The sequence below is a fragment of the Bidens hawaiensis genome, unplaced genomic scaffold (genome assembly GCF_021521415.1).
Source record: "Bidens hawaiensis isolate Kalapana, Puna unplaced genomic scaffold, B.hawaiensis_p1.1 tig00008036_1, whole genome shotgun sequence".
Taxonomy (NCBI): Eukaryota; Viridiplantae; Streptophyta; class Magnoliopsida; order Asterales; family Asteraceae; genus Bidens; species Bidens hawaiensis.
Window position 1 is genome coordinate 929072 of NW_027491563.1, and position 21175 is coordinate 950246.

Below are 21175 nucleotides of genomic sequence, written 5' to 3' on the forward strand. Positions count from 1 at the left end.
TTCATTATAGTATGAAAAAGTTACGTACTTTAATTACAAATGAAAGTCGCTGCAGAATACCTCATAGCAAAAATACAAATAGGATATGTTATTATGCTGCTGTTAAATTGGCACTAACAAAGTTTGTATTAAATGAGTTTTGCAGCTTAAACTGCAAACAGCCAGTTCAAAGAAATCCAGTTAAACAGCTATATGATTATTTTGAACTAAAAAGCAAAGAAATACAGTTAAACAATCACGATATCAGTTAAAAAATACAAATAGCAAAGAAATCCAAACAGCCAGCTGATGTTGACAAACTGGATTAGTTGAAAAAACAACTTAAAATTACCTACAAATTATTTGAAGTAGTTTTGTTGAAATTAACTGTATTAGTTCAAAAAGACAGCAAAGAAATCAGCAAAGATATACAAATTAAGTGATTAAAGTTCTGATGAGAAAATTCATTTTTATAATTTTCAAATTGTTAGAATATAATATTCTGTTCTGACTTGTATGCGCTCATGTTCGGGGTAAAAAAGTTGGTATTCAGGCCCGTTAAGAGATTGGTAAATTAAAAATAAGGTCGAAGTACCTGGAGATTTAAGAATACGGCGTTGATTGTAAAGAATACCATCTGATAAAAGTTCCCATGTATTGTTCCATACAACTTCTGGTCTAGACAAACTGTGGGATGTTAACATTGTAACAAATAAAGACCTTACATAGAAACCAATACCAGAATGGCTGGCTTCTTTGATCGCTTCAATATACTCTCTGAGTCAACATCTAAAAGGCCCAGCTCGAAACATGCATCTCTAAAGGTTTCATGCAATTTTCCATTGACAGTTCTAATGTCCTCAAATGAGGTTGGGCCTTTAACTTTGTTTAATAGAACCCTTAAGAAGTATGCTTCACCGAGTGCTGGAGATGCCGCATGAATCCTTCCTATGGAAAATCCAGATTTCCTTCGTTCCCAACGTTTAATTTCTTGTTTCCAAGTAAATTTTGTTGGGAAATCAACGTAATTTAATTGTCTTGCTTCTTCATATAGCTGGTTACATTTCATCCACGATGTAAACATAGAAGAGGAAATTGACTGTTTATCAAGAACAGTGTCAACATCTTCATCTGGACCATATACAACTGAATGCTTGCCAGGAAGATGAAAAGGAAGTCTGGTGACCGAAGGTATTATATAATGAACATCGTATGCCAATATTCTCCATGTTGCTTCACACGCTGATAGATATCTACAGTCCTAGTATTCCTTGATTTCATCAACTGCGTCTTGTTGTTCATCATGATTGTTTTCTCTCCCAACTGTATCGTTGTTCTATCCGGACCCTTGTTTATATATTTAAACAGATACTTTATTGACCCGCTTTGGTTACACCATTCCACATTAATATGTCCCTGGTATCTTTTCAAAAGATATTTGTTATAGGGCACTATATACCCGTTATCTAGATCAAAAGCAGATTTGTCAACATACCTTCCATTATTTGGTCTTTTGTATATGGGAAAACCATCTGTATCAACACAAGTGATGTCGCTGAATCTTTTAGGAAAGTTTTTGGAGCATTTGTTATCTATCATGCAAGAACATTTTGGATTATAAGCTCCGCAAGGACCGTGAATCATGAAATCCTTTACAAGTGAGTACAATTCCGGATCTTCGTCCTTGTCAAGAATCTCAGCTGAAATTATTGGGTCAACATCTTCAACTGATGATAGTTTGCTATCAGGATGTAAAAATATGCATATATGTACATTCGGTAATCCCCTTTTTTGATACTCAACTGTGTAAACAACTACATATGAAATCAAAGAAACTATAATTAGTAAATGCGACAAAAAGATAAAAAACAATAAAAATCATATATGTTTTATGAATATGGCTTTAAGAATACCTGCTTGAACTTTACCCAAAGGTTGTTTTTCTTTCAAGTCCTTCATCAATGAGTCTAGCTTGATTTTAAATATTCGACACGATATGCCAGGCCTGTCTTCTGCTTTTAGGTTGGTGCCTCTTAAAAAACGTTTAATTTCTGGCCAATTCGGGTTACATGTAAAAGTAATGAAAAAGTCCGGGTAGCCAAACCACTTACAAAGAGACATTGCGTCCAAATAATTCTGCATCATATATCGCGAACCGCCAGTAAAAGATGATGGTAACATAACAGGTTGGCCAGCTCTTGATATATCTCCGTTTCCTTTGCTTTTTAATTTGCAAAGATTCTCATAGGTCTCAGATCTAAGAATGGTTTGCTTGTTACGTATGTAAAAATGTCTTTTACTTTCTATCATCGTATAAGCGTCAACTAAATACTGTTGATTTAACCGTCTTCCATTTACAATTATTGAAAACTGATTGACCCTGTCTTGAATCATGTAACAAAACCACTGGCGCATACTTGTTGTTTTTCGTTTATTTGTAGATTCAGATTCTAGTGTTTCACCTCTATGAGGTATGTCAATCCTATATCCATCTTCACCATACACATGTATCAACGGATATTGAAGTGGAAGGTAAGACGGATGCAGTTCGCTAATTGGTGTCAGATTTCCGTCTTGAGTTTTCACAACAATGTCTCTTGTGTCTAGCTGTTCATGAATGTCACCAACTATTAATGCAGCTACTTCTGAAGCGGCAGGTAAGTTATAAGTACGACCATCTTTCTGCCTGTTACCGATGATTCTAAGCTTTAGTTCAATACACGGATTTTGTTCAATACAATCTCTTGCCATTCTATACGATTTAACCAAGTGATTCTGTGAATCTAACATTTGCTTTAATTCACTTATGATGGTCAAATCTAAAGTATTTGAAGCTGAATTTGACGAAGAACCGGATTCACTATAAAAAAACAAAATAATTATTAGTATATGGTGAAAATGTGCAGACAAAAACGTACGGAAAATACAGGTAGTTCTGAATTTAGTAAAATTACCAGAATATTCCTTATCTATTAGATACTTCGTTGTCGGTATCATATATGTAGAGTTGTGCAAATTTTGGTTTTGAGCCGGTATCCGGTAGAAGACTACCAATACTATGATAATTCTGTCCACTAAGTCTGAAAACAAATGGAGCATTGCCTTTATTTATTGAGCGGTCGATTTTACCGCCCATTGATGTGAAGCTAAACATGGAATTATATCGACGAATGTTTTTCAAAAAGAACTTGCTTTTATCATCAGACGAAAGAAATAAACGTTTATAATTATCTGATGGCTCCTTCCATTTAGGAAGTTGAACCTTCCCTTTGGCACAACACATTGAATAGACTTTATTCCCAACCTTTTCGTTTCCCCTTCTTGATTCATCCTTCCATAATTTTGCTTGACATGCTGAACATATAACTGATTGATCACCGTGATCCTTGTAATCTATTTTAATATAGAATTGGAAATATTAAGTAAGCGGATTATAAAAGGCAAAACTTTGTAACAAACATTATGCTAAATTAAAAATTACCTTTAGAAATTCCTTTGAAGCCATTTTCTATTTCCTGGGCATCATTTAATTCATCATGCAACTCACGTGGGCTTAAATTTGTTGTGTTTTTACCTTTCTTTTTATTACGTGCCTTCACAAAAGATCCCGTCGTGCGCAAAATACATGTTTTTGATGACGATGGGACATTTGGTGGTGTAGGAGTTGTATAGCATTTTTGATACATACCTGTAAATATATGTGCATATTTTGTATTAAAATATTGCATCAATATGATAAGTTAAAAAAGGATAAGTAATACCATTTGTGATGTCAGTTAATGGCGTTGAAATATGTAACGGTGGGTTGTTATTCTTGGCAAAGTTTGACTGATATGTTGTAGGTGTTTGAGGGTTGACATTTTCTTGATCATATAAAGACAGGAGATTAGTAACGGATGATATGTGACGCAAGCCTACATTTTGAGGACCTGAAAATAAAAAATAAATAAATAAACATATTGTACTTGAGTATTATAAGGTATAAAGAATGTTAGACATTTTGTCATCGGGTCTCTGACAGTGAATACATGTACAAAAAATGTATTTCGTGTGAAGGGTATATTCGTCATTAATAGCTAGCATTATACACCGCCAGATAACAAAACTTAAACAAATACGTAAGCTCAAAAGTTAATACTTACATAAGATTGACCAAAATACTTACATACAGATACGTTTGATGACCAAAATCGTTAGGCAATGTGTTTTGTTATTTCATTTATGTTGCAGGTAGGTGTACGTAATCTGACAACAAATGACGAAAATTGTCCAAATTAATCCGAGTGTATCTGAACAAAATTGCTGCTGTCACTGACAGTTTAAATATTTTCGGTTGAACAGGGGGCATCAGCAAATAGGTCGAGCTCATGTCGGGTTGTGGTCGGAATGTGTAGTTTTAAAAGTAGGTTAGTTTCACGTTGCTGAAAATGAATAAAATTTGTTGGTAGTGAACACTCGGTTGAAAAAAAAAATTGGTCCGAACGGGCCTGACCAAAATTCACTCGCTTATGGTAAAAATTGCTGCTGTGATTGACCCTCATCAATTTTTTCGGCTGAACACGGGATCTGACCAAATACTTCCAGGTCATGTGATAAAATAGGGTTTGTTTCACGTTTCTGAAAATGAATAATTCAGATTGCTAATCAACAGTCAGTGAGAAAAGGGTTCGTTTCACGTTGCTGAAAATGAATAAAAAAGGTTGCTAATCAACAGTTAGTGAGAAAAAAAAATGGTCCGAACGGGCCTAACCAAATTCAGTCGTCTCTGACAGTGAATACATGTAAAAACAAAAAAAATGTATTTCGTTTGAAGGGTATATTGGTCATTAATAGCTAACATTATGCACCGCCTGATAACAAAGCTTAAACAAATACAGGTGCTCAGAAGTTAATGGTTAAAATAGATAATAAGATTGACCAAAATACTTACATACAGATGCGTTTGATGAGGAAGGGACATTGGACAACACAGAAAGTGATTGGAAAGTTGTTGGTGTTGTACTGCAGCTTTGATACATACCTAAAATGAAAAAAGAGTTTGTGTAAATACAATTTGATATCGATGGCATAAAAAAACGAAACAATAACAAAAGGTACCACGATTTGTGATGTCAGACAATGGAGACGAAAAATTGAAAGTATTTCCAATGTGTGTTTGATATGACATTGGTGTTTGAGGATTGACATTTTCTTTATCATAAGGCGGAAAGCAATTTGCAGTGGATGATGTTTGACGTTTGTTAACACTTTGATGAGCTGAAAGATCAAAAAAAGATGATTTATAAACATCAAAAGACTCTGTGTTCATTACTTATTTGATGTTAATATAAAGTTACCGGTATCATATTCACGTTTTCTTTTGCTATACAAACGTTGTTGTATTCAAAAATATCTTTTCTCTTTACAACTCATACTATCAAAAGCCATCGCTAAAATGAAAAATCATTATAAGGTTAGTATGAGATGTAATATGAATCTAATTAATAAATAAGAACCCAAAATATACTTACAATTATTGAGGTAATTTGAAGATGTATTTTGATGTGTAGACTGAAAAGATATCTGGCCAGGGTTCTTTTTATTATCACGAATCAATTTTCTTATTCGTCGGTTTTCCTTACATATATCTGAAGGTAACAGAATTTAATATAATAGTGATTGTAAGAACATGACGAATGTTAATTAAAAAAAATAAAAAAATATATAAGACCAAGATTACAAATGTTGGTCAATCGTCGTTGTGTTATTTGTTGCGTAGGGGCTAAAATCTCTTTTGGGATACCTATATTAAAAAAACGAAAGATAATAATTACCTGTTCAGTTGATTGTTAGGTTTTGAAGGTCTTCCATGATGAAGATGATATCTCTTTTGAAACTGCCGATAATAAATGTATATATTTAAATTGATTTTTTTTAATATAGCCGAATGCTTCCTCTACATTGATTTTTTTTTGAATATTTTGTTAGAAAATGCCACATGGCATTTTGAAGAGATGGTGTTCACTATAAAAAAGAGAAGGTTGGCAACAATTCACTCTTTTATTGGATTGGGAGATAGGGAGATAGGGAGACTTACATCATCTCTAACCCAATTAGAGGTGGGCATATAAACCAGTTAACTGAATCGACTCGAAATTCGAAGCTGAACTGGTTTGAAACCGAATATACAGAAACTGGTTTGGAACCGTAATTCGAAACCGGTTTGTAATTTTCTTCACCAAAACCGGTTAACATGATCGAAACCAAGCAAAACCGGTCAAAACCCGAACCAAAACCGATTTTAACCTGGTCAAGAAACCGGTTTCAACCCAAACCGAACCGGTTTCAGTCTGCACATCAAAACCGAACCGATACGAGTAAGGAAAACCGACGAATAAGCTTTAACCTGGTCACGAATCAATTTGTTGACAAAACCGAACCGGTTTCAATCCAAACCGGCTTTAAGCTTTAACCCAATTTGTGCACCTCTAAACCCAGTCATATTAATTTACTATTTTTTTATGTTGATGTTTATTTTTCAAAAACATTTCTTTTCTCTTTAATATTATGTCTAGTTTTAAATACTTTTCATAATTAACATACAGATACGAGTGGTGTAATAGAAAACCGCTAGTCAATAGTCGGGATTAATATGATTAAAAATTTATATACAATTTTTAGTTTTATATATATAATTTTTAGTTTTATATATATGCACACACGTTTTTATGTGTAATTTATATATACACGGCATTTTTATATGTAATTTTATGTGTAATTTTAATGCATACACACATTTTTATGAGTAACTTATATATATGTGTGTGTATACACAATTTTTATGTGTATCTGCAAATTGGTCAGCATTTGACCGGAAATTGCTAGAGTTGTTGGAAATTAGTCGGAAATTGTTGCAAATTGCCGAAAATTGATCGAAAGTAATGCCAGGGTATGAGTGATTAATCGAACACCAGCCGATTAGTGATTAATCGCCAACTAGTCCCGATTTTTACAACACTGGGTATGAGTGAAGACTCACCATCCACTTGTATTTGGATTACCGGACACCCACAAGCAAACAGTCAAATAGGCGTGTCGTCTAGTGACATTCATCAAGAAAATCGGTTTCGGCCTAAGAATCCAGCTTCGTCTGAAAATCGGTGTTAAGAGGAATCTAAAGGGGTAATCTAAAATCTAAAGAATCCATGCTTTAGTAAGCAACTATAGCACATATATTGTATAAGGGTATATAATATATATGTGTATACTGTATACAGTGTAAATTTAAACAGACATGCTTGATGTGATTAGAGTAGGGATGTGGATTCAATCTCTTAAGGGTAACAATGATAACACCTTTTATAAACCTTAAAAACAAACATCAAGTATTTAAAATGAACAAAAAAAATATATATATTTGGGAGGTAATTTTCTTTTAATTTTCAGTTTATGGGACTCGGATCTAGGACCTTAAGGCGCTTAAGAGACGGTCTCGGCCACTTGGTCATTAGGTCACCAATCTCAAACCATCCACAACAAACCTTTACAAACTGTCACATCACATTTCAAGCTTTTCTTGAAAACTCTCACTTTCTTTCACAGCAACAAACTTTCACAAACCGTCACATTATCACCTACCTCTATAATTAATTTATATTTATTTAAATTACTTTTATAACAAATTTAGGTTTTATGTTTCGTATATATTTAAATGATGCATTAAACATTTAAAAAAATATAACTTAAAAAAACATTTAAAATTTTAACTTTAAAAATAATAAAGCATTTAAAATATAATAAAATACATTAAGCATAATAATAAAACGTACAACATTTTTGTGTTTGGAATATGCATTCAATTTGCCATTTATTATTCTTTATTATTTCTTTTTTCAGTTGATAGATAGATGCATTCAACTTTTCATTTATTATTTCTTTTCCATGGAGGGCCCAATTTCATGTCCGTTGCAAGCACAATCTCTGCCCCTACATCGTTGTCCGCGCCATCCTCAATCCGTCATATACTCATATGCCACATGTGTTAAGACCTTGGGCCTTCGAGCCAGTTGTAGTTGCTCTTAGGACAACAAAAGCAAGTATATAAAAAACTATATTACACCAACTTTAGTAATAGATCATAGTAAGACAATAATTTTGCCCAATGATTTTTAAGAATAGAGTGTTACCAACGATTTGACAAAATAAAATTTGGTGTATATCAGTTAACTTCTTACAGATTACAAGTTTCAAGTTTCAAAAGTCAAGAACATCAGCAAGTATTCTAATGGACCGAAATCATTAGACCGAAAGTATAAGCCATTATGAACCTTCTTCAATGGTCAAAAATTGCAAGTGTGGCGAAGTGATTACATTCTGCTTTTGCAAACTTTATTCAAGAAACCTCTTCTAACAAGTCCATAAATCCTTTGTTGGTACCGGAGTTATTATCATTATCTTGATTGAAAGACGATTTAAAGTGAAAGCCATGAGCGGTTGCTGCTTCAAATCTTGTCCACAATTCCTTCTTCAACGTGTTCTCACCCACTCGCTTGCCTTTTAAAATTGTGGTGTCAAGATCCTTACACATTGGAGTGCTCTCAATCACTGCTATTAAAATACACATAAGGTGTCAAACTGTCAATGCAAAGAGCTAGACAAAGTCTCCTAATCACCCAAAGGCCTTGGGTTTGAGTCCAGGGAAGTAAAAGAAAATTTTCGTTAAGAAAAGAAAAGCTACTTTATAAGATTCAAAAATAGGACAAAAAAATGTTGACGGGTTGGCCCGACCCGTATTAAAGCTTTCTTAACAGGTCAACAGGGAGACTTTTAGACATAGCTAAAATGAGAACAGGTCAAATGGATCTATCAGGTCAAAGGTTGACTTAAGTGTTAAAATTGCTTAAAGCCTCCGAGATTTATATCTTAAATGTAATTATTATCATCAAGATAGTTTTTATAAAACTTACTTAGCACATTAACTATTTACAGAAAAACAAATCAAAAAATATTATTGGTTGGCCTAACCCAGCACAATCGCGGCCCGTTTAAACCATATTAAAAACTTTTCCATTTTGACTCAGACTCGTTTGAACTGTTACCCAGCCCGTCTGACCTTACCACTATTATAAATGTTTACGTTTTTAACCAAAGCCCATTTGGCCAGCACAGACCTGACCCATTTGACCTGCAACCCAACCTATCTGACCTGACCCGTTTGACCTGCCCAACCCGCCCAATTGTCACCTCTAAAAGAGACATACCTTCTTTGCATGAAGCAACAGTATTTTTCAACTTTGTTTCAACATCTTTAATCTGATCATTCTCATCACCCGGTTCCAAAAGAACGCAAGTCTTTGGTGGTGACATTAGCATACTCCAATTTGGTGATGCTTCCACCACTTTTCTTGAATTCCCCATTTTACAACCGGACCTAATCCCAAAAAGCTCAGGGTATTTTAAAGCCAAATGAGTCTCACTTATCTTGCTGCGCCATTCAGAAGACGGGTCAGAATCCCCCCGACCCACCACCGCCTGTTTTCGGGTCCCATTTGTTTTGGCCCATTCAGAAGACGGCTCCAGCAACTTACAAGATTTTGGTGGTGACATTTTCATGTATGGAGTTGAAACAATAATGGGTTCGTTCCTTCTTATCACCTTTTCAGGTGAAGAATACACATTCTCCACTTGACACGCAGGCCCGACATGCCCAAGAGTATCATCATTTGTTTTGTCCACAGCAGTTTTCTTATTGATGGCAATGTTAGCCATATCAGCCACGAGGCCCGCAGGCCCAACAATAACATCGCTGGTTATCTTCTCGAATACTGACTTTGATGATTTCTTTAATCTTGATGGAAACGGTGTGTGTTTAGGCAGAGGTGTTAGCATGAAAAGGTTTCAACCGCCATCCGCTGCTGAGTCAGCACGCCAAGATACTAGTGGTGACGGGGAGACCAAAAAGTCAAACTTGTCAGCGTATGGGCTGACAGGATTTGTGCTTGGCTCTTCATTTATGGAAGGAATTATTTTCATGTTTGCGAAACTTGTTTCTAATTGACCCTTGGACTCTATAACAGGGACTGGAAGAATGTTCTGGAATCTTGAAACCCATGGCTGTATTTGGGATTCAAAATGTCAGAAAAACACAAAATTTAAGTATGGATAAGATGATTGATAAATAGAAAATATTCATATTTTGAAAGTATCAACTATATCAACCTTTAATGAATTTTGCATTTCATGTAATACTTGGGCAAAAGATTCTATTTCCTTCTCATTCCTCACTTCTTTTTTCAACGCCTTTGCAACGAGTTCATCAATCTGTACATAATTATTCAACCCGTTAATATAATAACAAACAATTTCAATGAACTATGAATTGCATGTTGAAACTAACTGATACCATAATGAATCCAATAAATGTAATCCAAAGGCTTCAATTGATTAAAACCTTTATATAACCTTTTTTCTATCACAATTAAAATATATTTTAATTTTAAAACGGCCCTCCCCTCTTTATAACTTTGTTCTGCATCTCTGATTTCTGTTTGCCAATGTTCATGTTAGATGAAGTATGTATGTGTATGTTAGAGTAATTTATGAGCAATTTCTAGTCCCAATCAAAAACAGCATTCTTCTTGTCAAAACCTACTAGCATTCTAATACTCAAATGATACCTGTTACAAGTTTATCACCAACACTCTTTTGGTGCAACAAAAAGTTACAAACATAAAGAAAAAGGAGACTGTTCCATGCAATTTATACCAGAGAAATACGTGGTCTTAACCATTGTTGGGCCATAATCTACACCTAATCAAGTTTTATTCCAAAGTTTAAAGGTGGATTGTCATATATATTCCACAGTGCCAAGTGAATCCAAAAAGGTGCATTACTGACTAAAAGTTCCAAGTTCTATCCAATTTTATCCACGAATAAAAATCTAAAGTTCAAGTTCAGGTTTTATCCAAATCAGATATTAAAGAACATTTGCCCCCTAAAGTATGGTCTATAATCAACTAGAAAACTTCCTCAACTTTACCAGTCACAAATCATGGTTAATTAATATTTCACCCTTGTGGTTTCATTCTCCCAAAACTCATCTTTATCAGTCACATAACTTGGTTAAAATTTAGCCTAACAAAAACCCTAATGCTAGTTGAAATCTAATGAATGCAGATAAAACTAGTAAACTACAACACCACAAAGCATCTTGTTAATAAGCCCTTGGGTCTGGCAACTTCTAACACAAACCTATTAACACAACACGAAACGACACCGAGTCAAACAAGTTTGAGTTTGGACAAGTGGACTTACCATGTTTCGTGTGTTAAACAAGTCAACATGTTTAAGACCTGCTTAAATTCGTGTATAAGCACTAAACACCTGATAACCTGATCTCTTTATATTTTTTAATGTTAAATAAAAGATATGCTCTGCCTAGTAGAAGTTATGATTTAATTTCAGACTTTTACAATTTTTTGTTTTAAATACGTTAAGGATTACGTATTAATCAAGACTTTTATTAACTTTTGGCAACATTTGTTTAGCCACATATATAAGATTTAATTATTTATCATGTCCCTAAAGATAACCACCTCATGTCGTGTAACCAGTTTCTAAACAGGTTCGTCTTTATGTTTTGAAAAAATGACACAATTAGTTATCGAATCATGTCTTATCGCACTATACTAAAGCCCTAGTTGTATTAATCCAACATCCAGTCACAAAAAAGCCCTAATTCAGACCAATAAACTACAAAACCCTAGATTCAAAATCCTCAAAATCCCTCCTACAATTAAACTACCTGATTAATAAGAACCGACGGATCGAAGTGAACAAGAAGAAGCCGATCAAGAGCGTCGCCGCCACCGCCGTGGCAAGTCGGTACCAGTTCTTGTTTCATTACATATACGATATTTATCGTGTTTCCTAAACACGTTCGTGTCCGCCTTTGTTAAAAATGACACGATTACTTATCGCGTCATGTCTTATCGTGCTATACTAAAGCCCTATTATTTAACCCAACATCAAGACACAAAAAAAGCCCTGATTCAAAACAATAAACTTTTGAATCAGATCCTGGTGGTTGTTTCTTCTTCTTCTCCACATCTACGAACACAAAGCCCTGCTCCTATCTAATCAGATCCTGATCCACAAATTCAGTCACAGTAGTCCGACGTCCACCACCGTCATTGTTCAATTTGAAAAGAATAGAGGTAAATCAGTTGAAGTTACTTTAGCTATATTAATTCTAATTCTATTTTCTACTCCATATCCAACTCCACCATTGCTCATCTCAATTGCTACAGGGGAATCGTTACTAGGTATCGTGAATAAGACGTATCCCCAAATTTAAGATCTAGGTCCGTTTGGCAGTAACAAAATTTAAACTGGAGGTTGTAGGGATTTGATTTTTTTAATGTATCTTGATTTTATTTAGGTGTTTTTTACCGAATAGCTTGTTGACATTTTACATGAATAAGCACTTATTGCAATTTCAACGTTAGATGCAAACTAGAGAGAGGACCAATCAAATCGAGTGCATGCAATTACGTTATTATCTTTAGAAGAAATGCGCCAACAGCTATTTATCTATGGTCAAAATTAGCCTCCAAATTCTAATCTTTAAGCAAAATTTGCCAACTGCTTTTTAAGGGTTGTTGGGATTTTACCACGAAGATATCTACACGACTCGTTTTAGTGCTCCATGTGGCCAGTTGATTGTGCGCTTAGTGCCCAAAAATCCCATGTGTCAAAACACATGGCTCCTTTAAATTGACCATTCTTTGTATGGTGGGTATGTAACAACCGTTATTTTTAATCGTTGTATCCGACTGTACTATAATTCGGGTCTTGAACCGTTAATAAAAGTTCATGTTATTCATTTGTCATGTGTTAGTATTGTTACAAATCGCTTATGTATTTTAAATATCAAGTTTTAGCAAGTTATAGCAATTTCTAAAACTATAGGGAGCATTTGTGACGAAATTGAAAATATGGGAGGCCATCCTCGCCGCGTCACGCAACGAGGAAGATGGTTATGAGTGCGTAGCTGCAGCAGACCAGAATCGTTTTTAGTTCGGTTCAACTCATTTAGGTGCGTTTTGACTCGTTTAACCATGAATTCAAGTTATTTTTCAAGTATTCTTTAAGGTTTCCTTTCAAAGTTAAATAGGTCTAGGTTTTAATTAATCAAGTTTTTCTTCTAATTTCCAGGTAAGTTTGTATTTTTATAAATTGTTATGAACCCTAGAATGAAAACCCTCAATCATTTCAAAAGAATTGAGGGATTTCATATTCAATTTAATCAAAATCAATGTAGGGTTTATATTGGAAACTAATTTTGGGCTTTTCAATTACACTAAGAAATAACCCAAATTAGCTTATGACTTTTCAATATTTTATGTTTATAATTAAGTTGTGGACGTGTTGGATCCAAATTCGACCTCATAACGACATTCGGACTGACTACGAACCGAACGCTCGCTTATAGTTCGTTTTCTTTGTTATTTGGTTAAATCTCAAGTTTTATTATTGATTCTTATTTGTTTTGGTTTTGTTTTAAATTTGGAATATTTACCTAGTTTTTAGGAAATCATCAAGTTTGGTCTGGTCAAAATTTGCTTAAGTCGATTTCTTCTATATTCTTATCTTCTTTCACTTGCCAATTGCTAAGGTGAGTAAATTCACATCCCCTTTTTTGTTTTAAGTGTTTTGGGGAAACATGTATATTATAAACCGCATAAATATTATTTCACATCCTCAACCATAATTCTAATCTATGAGTTTATGTTATTACTCAATTATTTGTTACATGTAATGTGCTAAAGTGTTTATTGTTTTATTGTTGATGGCCTCATCCTCATCCTCATTCTCACTAGTAAGATCTTACGCCACCTTAGTAGCTTGACCTAAGGTCATGATGAACGGATTATTGTTTGTTATTGTTGTAATATAATTGTAGCTACATTTTCGCATAAGAATTGGTTTTTATTATTATATATCACCAACCTTGTGTTGATAAAATCATTTTCATACATATTGCAGGATATCATCTTGAATAATTGAAGATAAGCGAGTATATGATACCTTTAGGTTATTTACCAAATAAACAATTTATTTATCGTGTTTTGTTTGAATTTGAAAGTTTTGGATAATGTTTGGATTTTTTAGATGCACTTGAATAATTTAAATTAAATAACTAGTTATTGCCACTATATTAATGATGGTACTGTGTGATTAGTTGTACCCGATATTTCATCGTAGGTTAGGGTGTGATAGTTTATATGAGAACATGGAAAAGAATGATGGCACAAACAAAGTATATACGAACATAACATCCTTTAACGTTGCGAAATAACAATATATTTGATTTGAAAGTAGAAAGTGACTCGGGCTTGTATACTGAAAAAAAATTAATGAAATGATGAAGTTAAAAGAATTTACAAAGTTATTTCTGATTTTGTAATTATGAAAGGAAAAAATTTGTGTGAAGTACACAATAAATATACGTAAAGATCCAATGGCCACTAATTAGTCCATTACAGCATTACGGTCCACACGTGTAAGATTTTATTTTACTTTGTATTCTTGGATGTTGTGGACCGATTCGATTAAGTCAACGCGGTAGACTGAGTTATGACCCGTGAGAGTTACACATTGGGTAACGAGATAAAACCGCTTAAACTAGTTATTCGGTATCAGCAATTATTAACGAGATTATAGCATATAGTGGACTGGGCTTTAGAGTTAGAGATGGGTTTGGTGGTCCAGTTTGGCTTAACTAGTTTATTATAACTAGGCATGTTCAAAACGGTTTGGGACTAGGAACCGGAACCGGTTCCTAACCGGTTCCTATATTCAAAACCCCCTTTTAAACCGGTTCCAGGCTCGAACCGGTTAGGGAACCGAACCGGTTCTCCCACCCTCGGACCCCTAACCTATATAACCGGTTCTTACCGGTTCCTAACCCGGTTCCTGTACCGTAACCGGTCAAAAAACGGCTATTTTTGACCCCAACGGTCAAAAAACGGCCAAAAAACGGTAAAGGAACCGGTTCCGGATGGTTCGGTTCCAGAACCGGTTCCGGTTCGGTTCCGGTTCCTACCCGCCCCCACTCAGAAATGCAAGAACCGGTCACGGATCATCGGGTTGAATCAGATAGGGTCCGGTTCCTACAAAAAACGGGTAGGAACCGGTTCGGGTCCGGTTCGGGTCCACCGGTTCGGTTCCAGGAACCGGTTTCGTTGAACATCTCTAATTATAACCAATTAACCTAATAATAAGTTTGACAATAAAAAAAAAAAAACCTTAACCACCAAGAAGCTCTCCATATCTTCTCTCCCTCCACCACCGCCGCCGGTCACCTGCCCTTGCGACGCTACCGTAGCCGTTGACCAGCCATTGTCGTGCCGCTGCTGCCATCCAACCACCGCGCCGTCACTGACCACCGCTGCTGCCGGCTGCCTCAGTGCACGGTGGGGTCTCGTTCGTGTTGACACCTAGCGAAGTTTGTTATCCCTCAGTGCCTCAATCGGTTATTTATTAACCGATGTAAAATTAAATATATTGTCGGTTTATAATTCTAATTATATTTAATTGGTTGTTTAGATTTGTACTCGTATTGTTTGTAACCGGATCTTGTAAGGTTCCATAAAGTGATGATTATTCGTTTATTCATTCCGCTGCGTTTATGATTATTTTAATGAGGGTTAATAATTGTAAAATCATAATTAAAACTAGGATTGAATGTTAAACCGTTGACTGATAACATATATGTCATAAATAAATAACTTTACAATAAACAGAAATAGGTTGTTATCCGGCGCAAGTTGTTTGGTGTTTGGTAAAACACGGGCGTTGCTTCCCCGAGTTGGTACTAATTCGGTGGGTATCAACTACTACGTTAACCCAAAAAGGTTTTTCGGTCAAGCTAACGTATTTAAAACAAATTAAAAAAAACGAAACGAAAAGGCGGACGCTACGGTAGTGAGTCGACACAAATTTAATAAGTATCGCTTAGGTTCATTACCATACCGGCATGGAAAAACAACATAATCAAATTGTAGTGTGTCTAAAATAACTTCGAAGTGTGTTTGGTTTTTTGATTTCTTTTATTAGTTACCTATGATACAATTATTATTTAAAATTTATAAACTTAAAAAGTTGATTTAGTATTATTTAGCAATTAAAAAGTAATTTACTCAAATTATAAAATAACTGAAACTTTGACGTATGTTTGGTTCGTTGATTTCTTTTATTATTTACCTATGATACAATTATTATTTAAAATTTATAAACTTAAATACGAACTTAAAATGTACGATTTAGTGTTATAACATTACTTAGCAATTAAAAATTATTTTACTCATATTATAAAATACTTGGACAATGCCAGAAATGAAATAAATAAAATTAATTGCAAAAGTCAGTCGAACCTTGGTATGAAGAAGTACAAATACTAAAAGCATGTTTGGGATTGAGTTTGAAAAATACTTATTGGCTTACTGATGTTTTTCAAAAAGCCCAATAAATTAAAACGTGTTTGACAATCATAAAAATCTCTCTTATTCTAGATTTTTAAAAGGGTTAAAAAACAGTTTTTAAAAGCTCTAAATTATAGTTTTTTATGGTTTTTAAAAAAGCCAATAAGCCATTTTTAAAACTCAATCCCAAACATGTGAGGAGCTAACTTCTTTCAAACTAAAATTACAAAAATGTCCCTGATATTGTAGTAATATGTTTTCAATTATATATAGATAACATTCAGAGACGTGTAAGAGCATTCTCATCCAGTTTCCTATCCCTATATCCATATATATTATATAATAATTACACTAAAAAACAATACATTTATTTTTTCTGTTTAATTAAATAATATTTTTTATATCTTTTTCATTACAATTTTTTCTCTCAACCCTATAATTTATAAAAAAAATCACTACCTTTTCCTCAAATTTACAAAAACTAACTACTTTTTCTCTCTTCACCCTATAATTTACACTAACAGCACCACCCTGTAATTTACAAACCCATATGCCGTAACACTTTTGAACTACTCCATATAGAGCCAAAGTCAATATCAATCAGTGTAGCACTTGTACCAATATTCCAAATGGCCACTGGAAAATTCTTCCGAGAAGTCGTGTTGCCGGAGCAAAAGCTTCAAAACGACAACGTTCTTTTCCCGACGGTTTTATCCCCCGCCTCTTCCGCTTCAGTAGCACTCACGGCTTTTAAAGACGCGATCAAAGATCAAAAACCATGGCTAGAGTCACTCCTTGTTAACTGTGGTGCTATTCTGTTTAGAGGTTTCCCGGTTGTATCTCCTTCTGACTTCAACGATGTGGTTGACGCTTTCGGCTTCCCAGAATTCCCTTATGTAGGCGGTCGAGCCTTGCGAAAACAAGTCGTTGGTCGGGTTTACACGGCGAATGAAAGTCCTTTAGATAAGGAAGTCCCTTTCCATCATGAGATGGCTTACGTAAGTTTGTTTTAACTTACCTAAACCTAAACCTAAGCTCGAGCTCGCCTAGCGTGTCTTGTTTATTAACAAATTATTTAATTTATATATGCTTTTACTGATTTTTAGAATTTTAAGAAAAACATTAAACGAGAGTCTAAGCTCGGCTCGAGCTCATGTAATACCTTAAATTAGGGGTGATTTTCAGCTTCGTTTTTCAGGTTTCGGGTTTTTCGGGTCGGTTCTTCGGGTTTCAAAGTTTTAAATCTTGACCTGAAACCCAACCCAAATCTCTCACGGGTTTTTCGAGTTCGGGTAATTCGGGTTTGGTTTTTTTTTGGGTTGGGTTAATCGGGTTTCGAGTATCCTAAAAACAAAAAACAAAACAAATTAAAAAACTTCAATGCTAAAATTAAAACAAAATATTCTTCTTGGCTTATAACACAAATAATCAAATAATAAACTAACATAACTTGATAAAACAATTCAAAAGAAGAGTAAAACTAACTCAAACCTTAATCATATTTAATCGGGCGTGATTTGGTTATTTGATTACCGTTGCTATTAGAAAAAAACGAAAAAACATAAATTAATAATAAGCAATCGATCCGTAATAATTAGAATGACAACAGTCGATTAGAACTAGATTCTGATAACTTTAGTGGCTAAACTTAGCCTATTATACCTAAATATATATTTAATTTCAAAACTAAAAGTTTATTCGTTTTCGGGTTGACCCAAAACTTATAGATCAAACCCGAGAACCAACCCGAATTACTTCGGTTCGGGTTAGTCTTTTCTCAGGTTCGGGTTCTTCGGGTCGGGTTAGTGCGGGTTCAGGTATCGGTTTTTTTGGGTTGGGTTTCGGGTTTCGGGTGAAAGTGACAGCCCTACCTTAAATGAGCCACAGCTCGGCTCGAGCTTGGTTGTGAAGTGTGAAATGAATGCATGCAACCTCAAAAGAAGTAAATCTTAAAAATGCACATGACTCATTAAAGCTCGACGAGCCTAAACGAGCATCCCGTATAAGGCTCAAGCTCGTGCTTGATACTAAGCGAGCTTTAATTGAGGCTCAAGCTGAAAAAAAAAAAAGCTTTGTTTGTTTTGAGCTTTTTATCGATCCGATCTCGAGTAGCTAACTAGCGGCTTGAATCGTTTGCACCTCTAGGTGTGCACAGTTCGGTTTGGGTCGGTTTTGGGCTAAATCCTGACCAAAACCCAAAATTTAGGTATTTGAATTTTTGAAAACCGTTTGCCTTTTGTTACGGTCTCGGTTTTGTCACTTGTGTTTGAAATTTGGGGACACAAAAAGTTGGTCCAAAATAATAAATTTTGGCCTAAATATTTTTATTTATTTATTATTATACATTTGGGCTAAAAATATTTGGGTTTGAGTATTTAATAGTTTCTTAAAAATTACTTAAAAACTCAGTATAAAGAAACTAAAAATCTATAAATTTGGTTCAGTTTATTTGGTTTTTGTTACATGCATAACCAAAACAAACCAAAAGTTCGGTTTTAATGCAAAGATAAAACTAAACCGTCGGTTTTTGTTTTGATTCAGTTTTTTCGATTTCATACACACCCTTCTTAGTATAATTTTCATGTCTACTTTGTGGTCTTAAGTTCGATAAGTATTAGTCAGCTTGTAATTTTGACACTTTGACAAACCTTGAAATTCAAAATTCCCTATAAAAAAACCCTTATATAGCGTTTGGGGAAAGTTAACGTACAAATTTAATGAACGTGCTAACTGTGCAAAACAAGCAGTGTAATTATGTAGTTATATCGTAGTGTAATTACACTATGCTGTAATTATACTAGAGTATCATTACACTATGTTGTATATAAAATTACACTCCTTTATTTAAACAGTTAGCACATGAATTTAATTTGCATTTGATCCAAACCCTATAGCGTTTTATACTTTAATTTGTTCAGTTTTATATCATTTTTAAGGATACCATATTACCATTTATGTATCTTTTTTTTGTTCTATGTCATAACTGAACATAGTTCATCTTATAACAGGTTCCAAAATCCCCCACCAAGTTATTTTTCTTTTGCGAAGAAGAACCCGAAGAAGGTGGAGAAACACCGATCGTTTTGAGTCATATCATATACGAAAAGATGAAAGAAAGACACCCGGAATTCATTGCGCAACTCGAGGATCACGGATTAACATATATAAAGATAGCAAGCGATGAGGACGATCCATCATCCGTCACAGGTAGTAGTTGGAAGACCGCATACAAAACTACTGATAAGAATATTGCAGAGGAAAGGTGTGTCTTATTATCTTTACAATAAACCTTAACGTGTTTTGTGTTATCGATAGGCCTGTAAACGAACCGAACGAACACGACCACTTAATCGAAAACATATTTTGTGTCGTGTTCATTATTCAAAAAATGAACATGCTCGTGTTCGTTTATGTTCGCTTGTACCTAAATGAACAGTTCACCAACATAAATAAACATAAATTAACATATATGAACAAATGTAAATGAACGCAGATGAACAAATATAAAACCATTATGTAGACAACTCTTCCGGATAATATTTAATTACTTGCTATTAATATGTAAACGAACGTAAATAAATGGACATAAATAAACGAACGTTCACGGACATAAATGAACTAGCGAAACATGTTTTCATGTTCGTTCATTTAATTAAATGAACACAAATTTGCTGTTCATGGTCGTTTGCTTATTAAATAAGCAAACTTAAACGATCTCCCCGCAGTTCACCAAACATTCGGTTCGTTTACAGGCCTAGTTATCGAGTCATGATAATGGTGTAATTATAGGGCGGCAAAGGTGGGAACAAAGCTAGAATGGATTGGGAATACTGCAAAAACAATAACTGGTCCAGTTCCAGCAATCAGGTATGATGAGGCGAGTGGCCACAAAACATGGTTTAATAGTCTTGCGGTTACTTATAGTGTTCAAGCTAGTGAGAGGAAGAATTCATGGGTGGAATTGGGTAATGGTGGCGCGGTGGATGATGATGCTGTGAAAGATATGTTGCGAATCTTGAAAGAAGAATGCGTTGCGATACCTTGGAAGAATGGGGATGTTCTTTTGGTTAATAATTTGACGGTTCTTCATTGCCGACGACCACTAATAAAGCCTCCTCGTCGGATACTGGCTTCGCTATGCAAGTGATTCAAGGATTTTTGTAAGATGGTGTTATAAATTAATAAATGTTTTTGATATTGAAATGCTATGACATGTATTTTACCAATACAATGGAAGGCTATGTATTATGCTAAAGATCTTACATTTTGTGAAAGCTTCTTGATGTAAACTTTCTTTTCAATTAAAATAGCCTCCTGAAGTCACCTACACTCTTGAATGTGAACTGAAATCGATTAAAACTTAATCGAATTAAAAATTCAATTTTCGATTAAGTTTTAAACCGAATAACAAATTCAATAGAATGACAAATAACAGGAGTTTAAGAAAAACAAAAAAAGGTTACTCGTTTATTTGGTTGACACCAAAAACCAAACTGAATTTGAATTCGTTTTAGATTGCTTTTTCAATACTCGAATTTAGTTCAGTTTGGTTCTCGGTTTCGAAAAAAACATCTTCAAACTGAACCGATGAAAACCTATATTTTTCAGACTTATCGGTTCATAAAGTCATGTTAGAAAGCCTTTCTGGCTAACTAGAAATCCATACTATCATGCCCGACACTAATAGCAGGGTTTTTGCGACTGCATATTCAATCGCAAGGCGATCGCAATTG

At 34.5% G+C, this 21175-nt stretch overlaps 4 protein-coding genes across 5 annotated transcripts; 1 reads left to right on the plus strand and 3 right to left on the minus strand.

Moving 5' to 3' along the window:
• Nucleotides 1-700: 700 nt before the first annotated feature.
• Nucleotides 701-5287, minus strand: LOC143636628 (uncharacterized). The gene is made up of 9 exons (XM_077104174.1): nucleotides 5077-5287; nucleotides 4910-4999; nucleotides 3741-3908; nucleotides 3461-3667; nucleotides 2960-3372; nucleotides 2907-2914; nucleotides 1893-2839; nucleotides 1475-1793; nucleotides 701-1157 (listed from the first exon to the last, which is right to left on the minus strand). The coding sequence occupies exons 1-9, from the start codon at nucleotides 5285-5287 to the stop codon at nucleotides 701-703; spliced, it is 2820 nt and encodes a 939-aa protein (XP_076960289.1).
• A 2901-nt stretch (nucleotides 5288-8188) lies between these two features.
• Nucleotides 8189-9465, minus strand: LOC143636640 (uncharacterized). Of its 2 annotated transcripts, none has more exons than XM_077104182.1 (2): nucleotides 9219-9465; nucleotides 8189-8562 (listed from the first exon to the last, which is right to left on the minus strand). In XM_077104182.1, the coding sequence occupies exons 1-2, from the start codon at nucleotides 9373-9375 to the stop codon at nucleotides 8351-8353; spliced, it is 369 nt and encodes a 122-aa protein (XP_076960297.1). In that variant the 5' UTR covers nucleotides 9376-9465; the 3' UTR covers nucleotides 8189-8350. The 2 variants fall into 2 exon arrangements, with proteins under 2 accessions (XP_076960297.1, XP_076960296.1); XM_077104181.1 differs by having other exon boundaries at nucleotides 8189-8565.
• Nucleotides 9466-9777: 312 nt separating this feature from the next.
• Nucleotides 9778-11860, minus strand: LOC143636629 (uncharacterized). The gene is made up of 3 exons (XM_077104175.1): nucleotides 11762-11860; nucleotides 10177-10278; nucleotides 9778-10071 (listed from the first exon to the last, which is right to left on the minus strand). Exons 1-3 carry the CDS (start codon nucleotides 11858-11860, stop codon nucleotides 9856-9858), a joined length of 417 nt encoding a protein of 138 aa, XP_076960290.1. The 3' UTR covers nucleotides 9778-9855.
• A 5189-nt stretch (nucleotides 11861-17049) lies between these two features.
• LOC143636642 (clavaminate synthase-like protein At3g21360) lies at nucleotides 17050-20609 on the plus strand. The gene is made up of 3 exons (XM_077104183.1): nucleotides 17050-17440; nucleotides 19451-19704; nucleotides 20232-20609. The coding sequence occupies exons 1-3, from the start codon at nucleotides 17072-17074 to the stop codon at nucleotides 20587-20589; spliced, it is 981 nt and encodes a 326-aa protein (XP_076960298.1). The 5' UTR covers nucleotides 17050-17071; the 3' UTR covers nucleotides 20590-20609.
• The last annotated feature ends 566 nt before the right edge of the window (nucleotides 20610-21175 follow it).

Excerpts from the sequence above, each read along its gene's own strand:
- LOC143636628 (XM_077104174.1), bottom strand. The coding sequence starts at position 5,287 with ATGAACACAGAGTCTTTTGATGTTTATAAATCATCTTTTTTTGATCTT. Across the intron at positions 1,794-1,892 it reads TTTGGGTAAAGTTCAAGCAG|TTGTTTACACAGTTGAGTAT; the intron begins GTATTCTTAAAG and ends TTTCATATGTAG. Across the intron at positions 1,158-1,474 it reads AAAAGACCAAATAATGGAAG|ACTTCCTTTTCATCTTCCTG; the intron begins GTATGTTGACAA and ends TTCGGTCACCAG.
- LOC143636640 (XM_077104181.1), bottom strand. The coding sequence starts at position 9,375 with ATGGGGAATTCAAGAAAAGTGGTGGAAGCATCACCAAATTGGAGTATG. Across the intron at positions 8,566-9,218 it reads TGTTGCTTCATGCAAAGAAG|CAGTGATTGAGAGCACTCCA; the intron begins GTATGTCTCTTT and ends GTATTTTAATAG.
- LOC143636629 (XM_077104175.1), bottom strand. The coding sequence starts at position 11,860 with ATGAAACAAGAACTGGTACCGACTTGCCACGGCGGTGGCGGCGACGCT. Across the intron at positions 10,279-11,761 it reads CGTCGGTTCTTATTAATCAG|ATTGATGAACTCGTTGCAAA; the intron begins GTAGTTTAATTG and ends AATTATGTACAG. Across the intron at positions 10,072-10,176 it reads AAATGCAAAATTCATTAAAG|CCATGGGTTTCAAGATTCCA; the intron begins GTTGATATAGTT and ends TCCCAAATACAG.
- LOC143636642 (XM_077104183.1), top strand. The coding sequence starts at position 17,072 with ATGGCCACTGGAAAATTCTTCCGAGAAGTCGTGTTGCCGGAGCAAAAG. Across the intron at positions 17,441-19,450 it reads TCCATCATGAGATGGCTTAC|GTTCCAAAATCCCCCACCAA; the intron begins GTAAGTTTGTTT and ends ATCTTATAACAG. Across the intron at positions 19,705-20,231 it reads AAGAATATTGCAGAGGAAAG|GGCGGCAAAGGTGGGAACAA; the intron begins GTGTGTCTTATT and ends GTGTAATTATAG.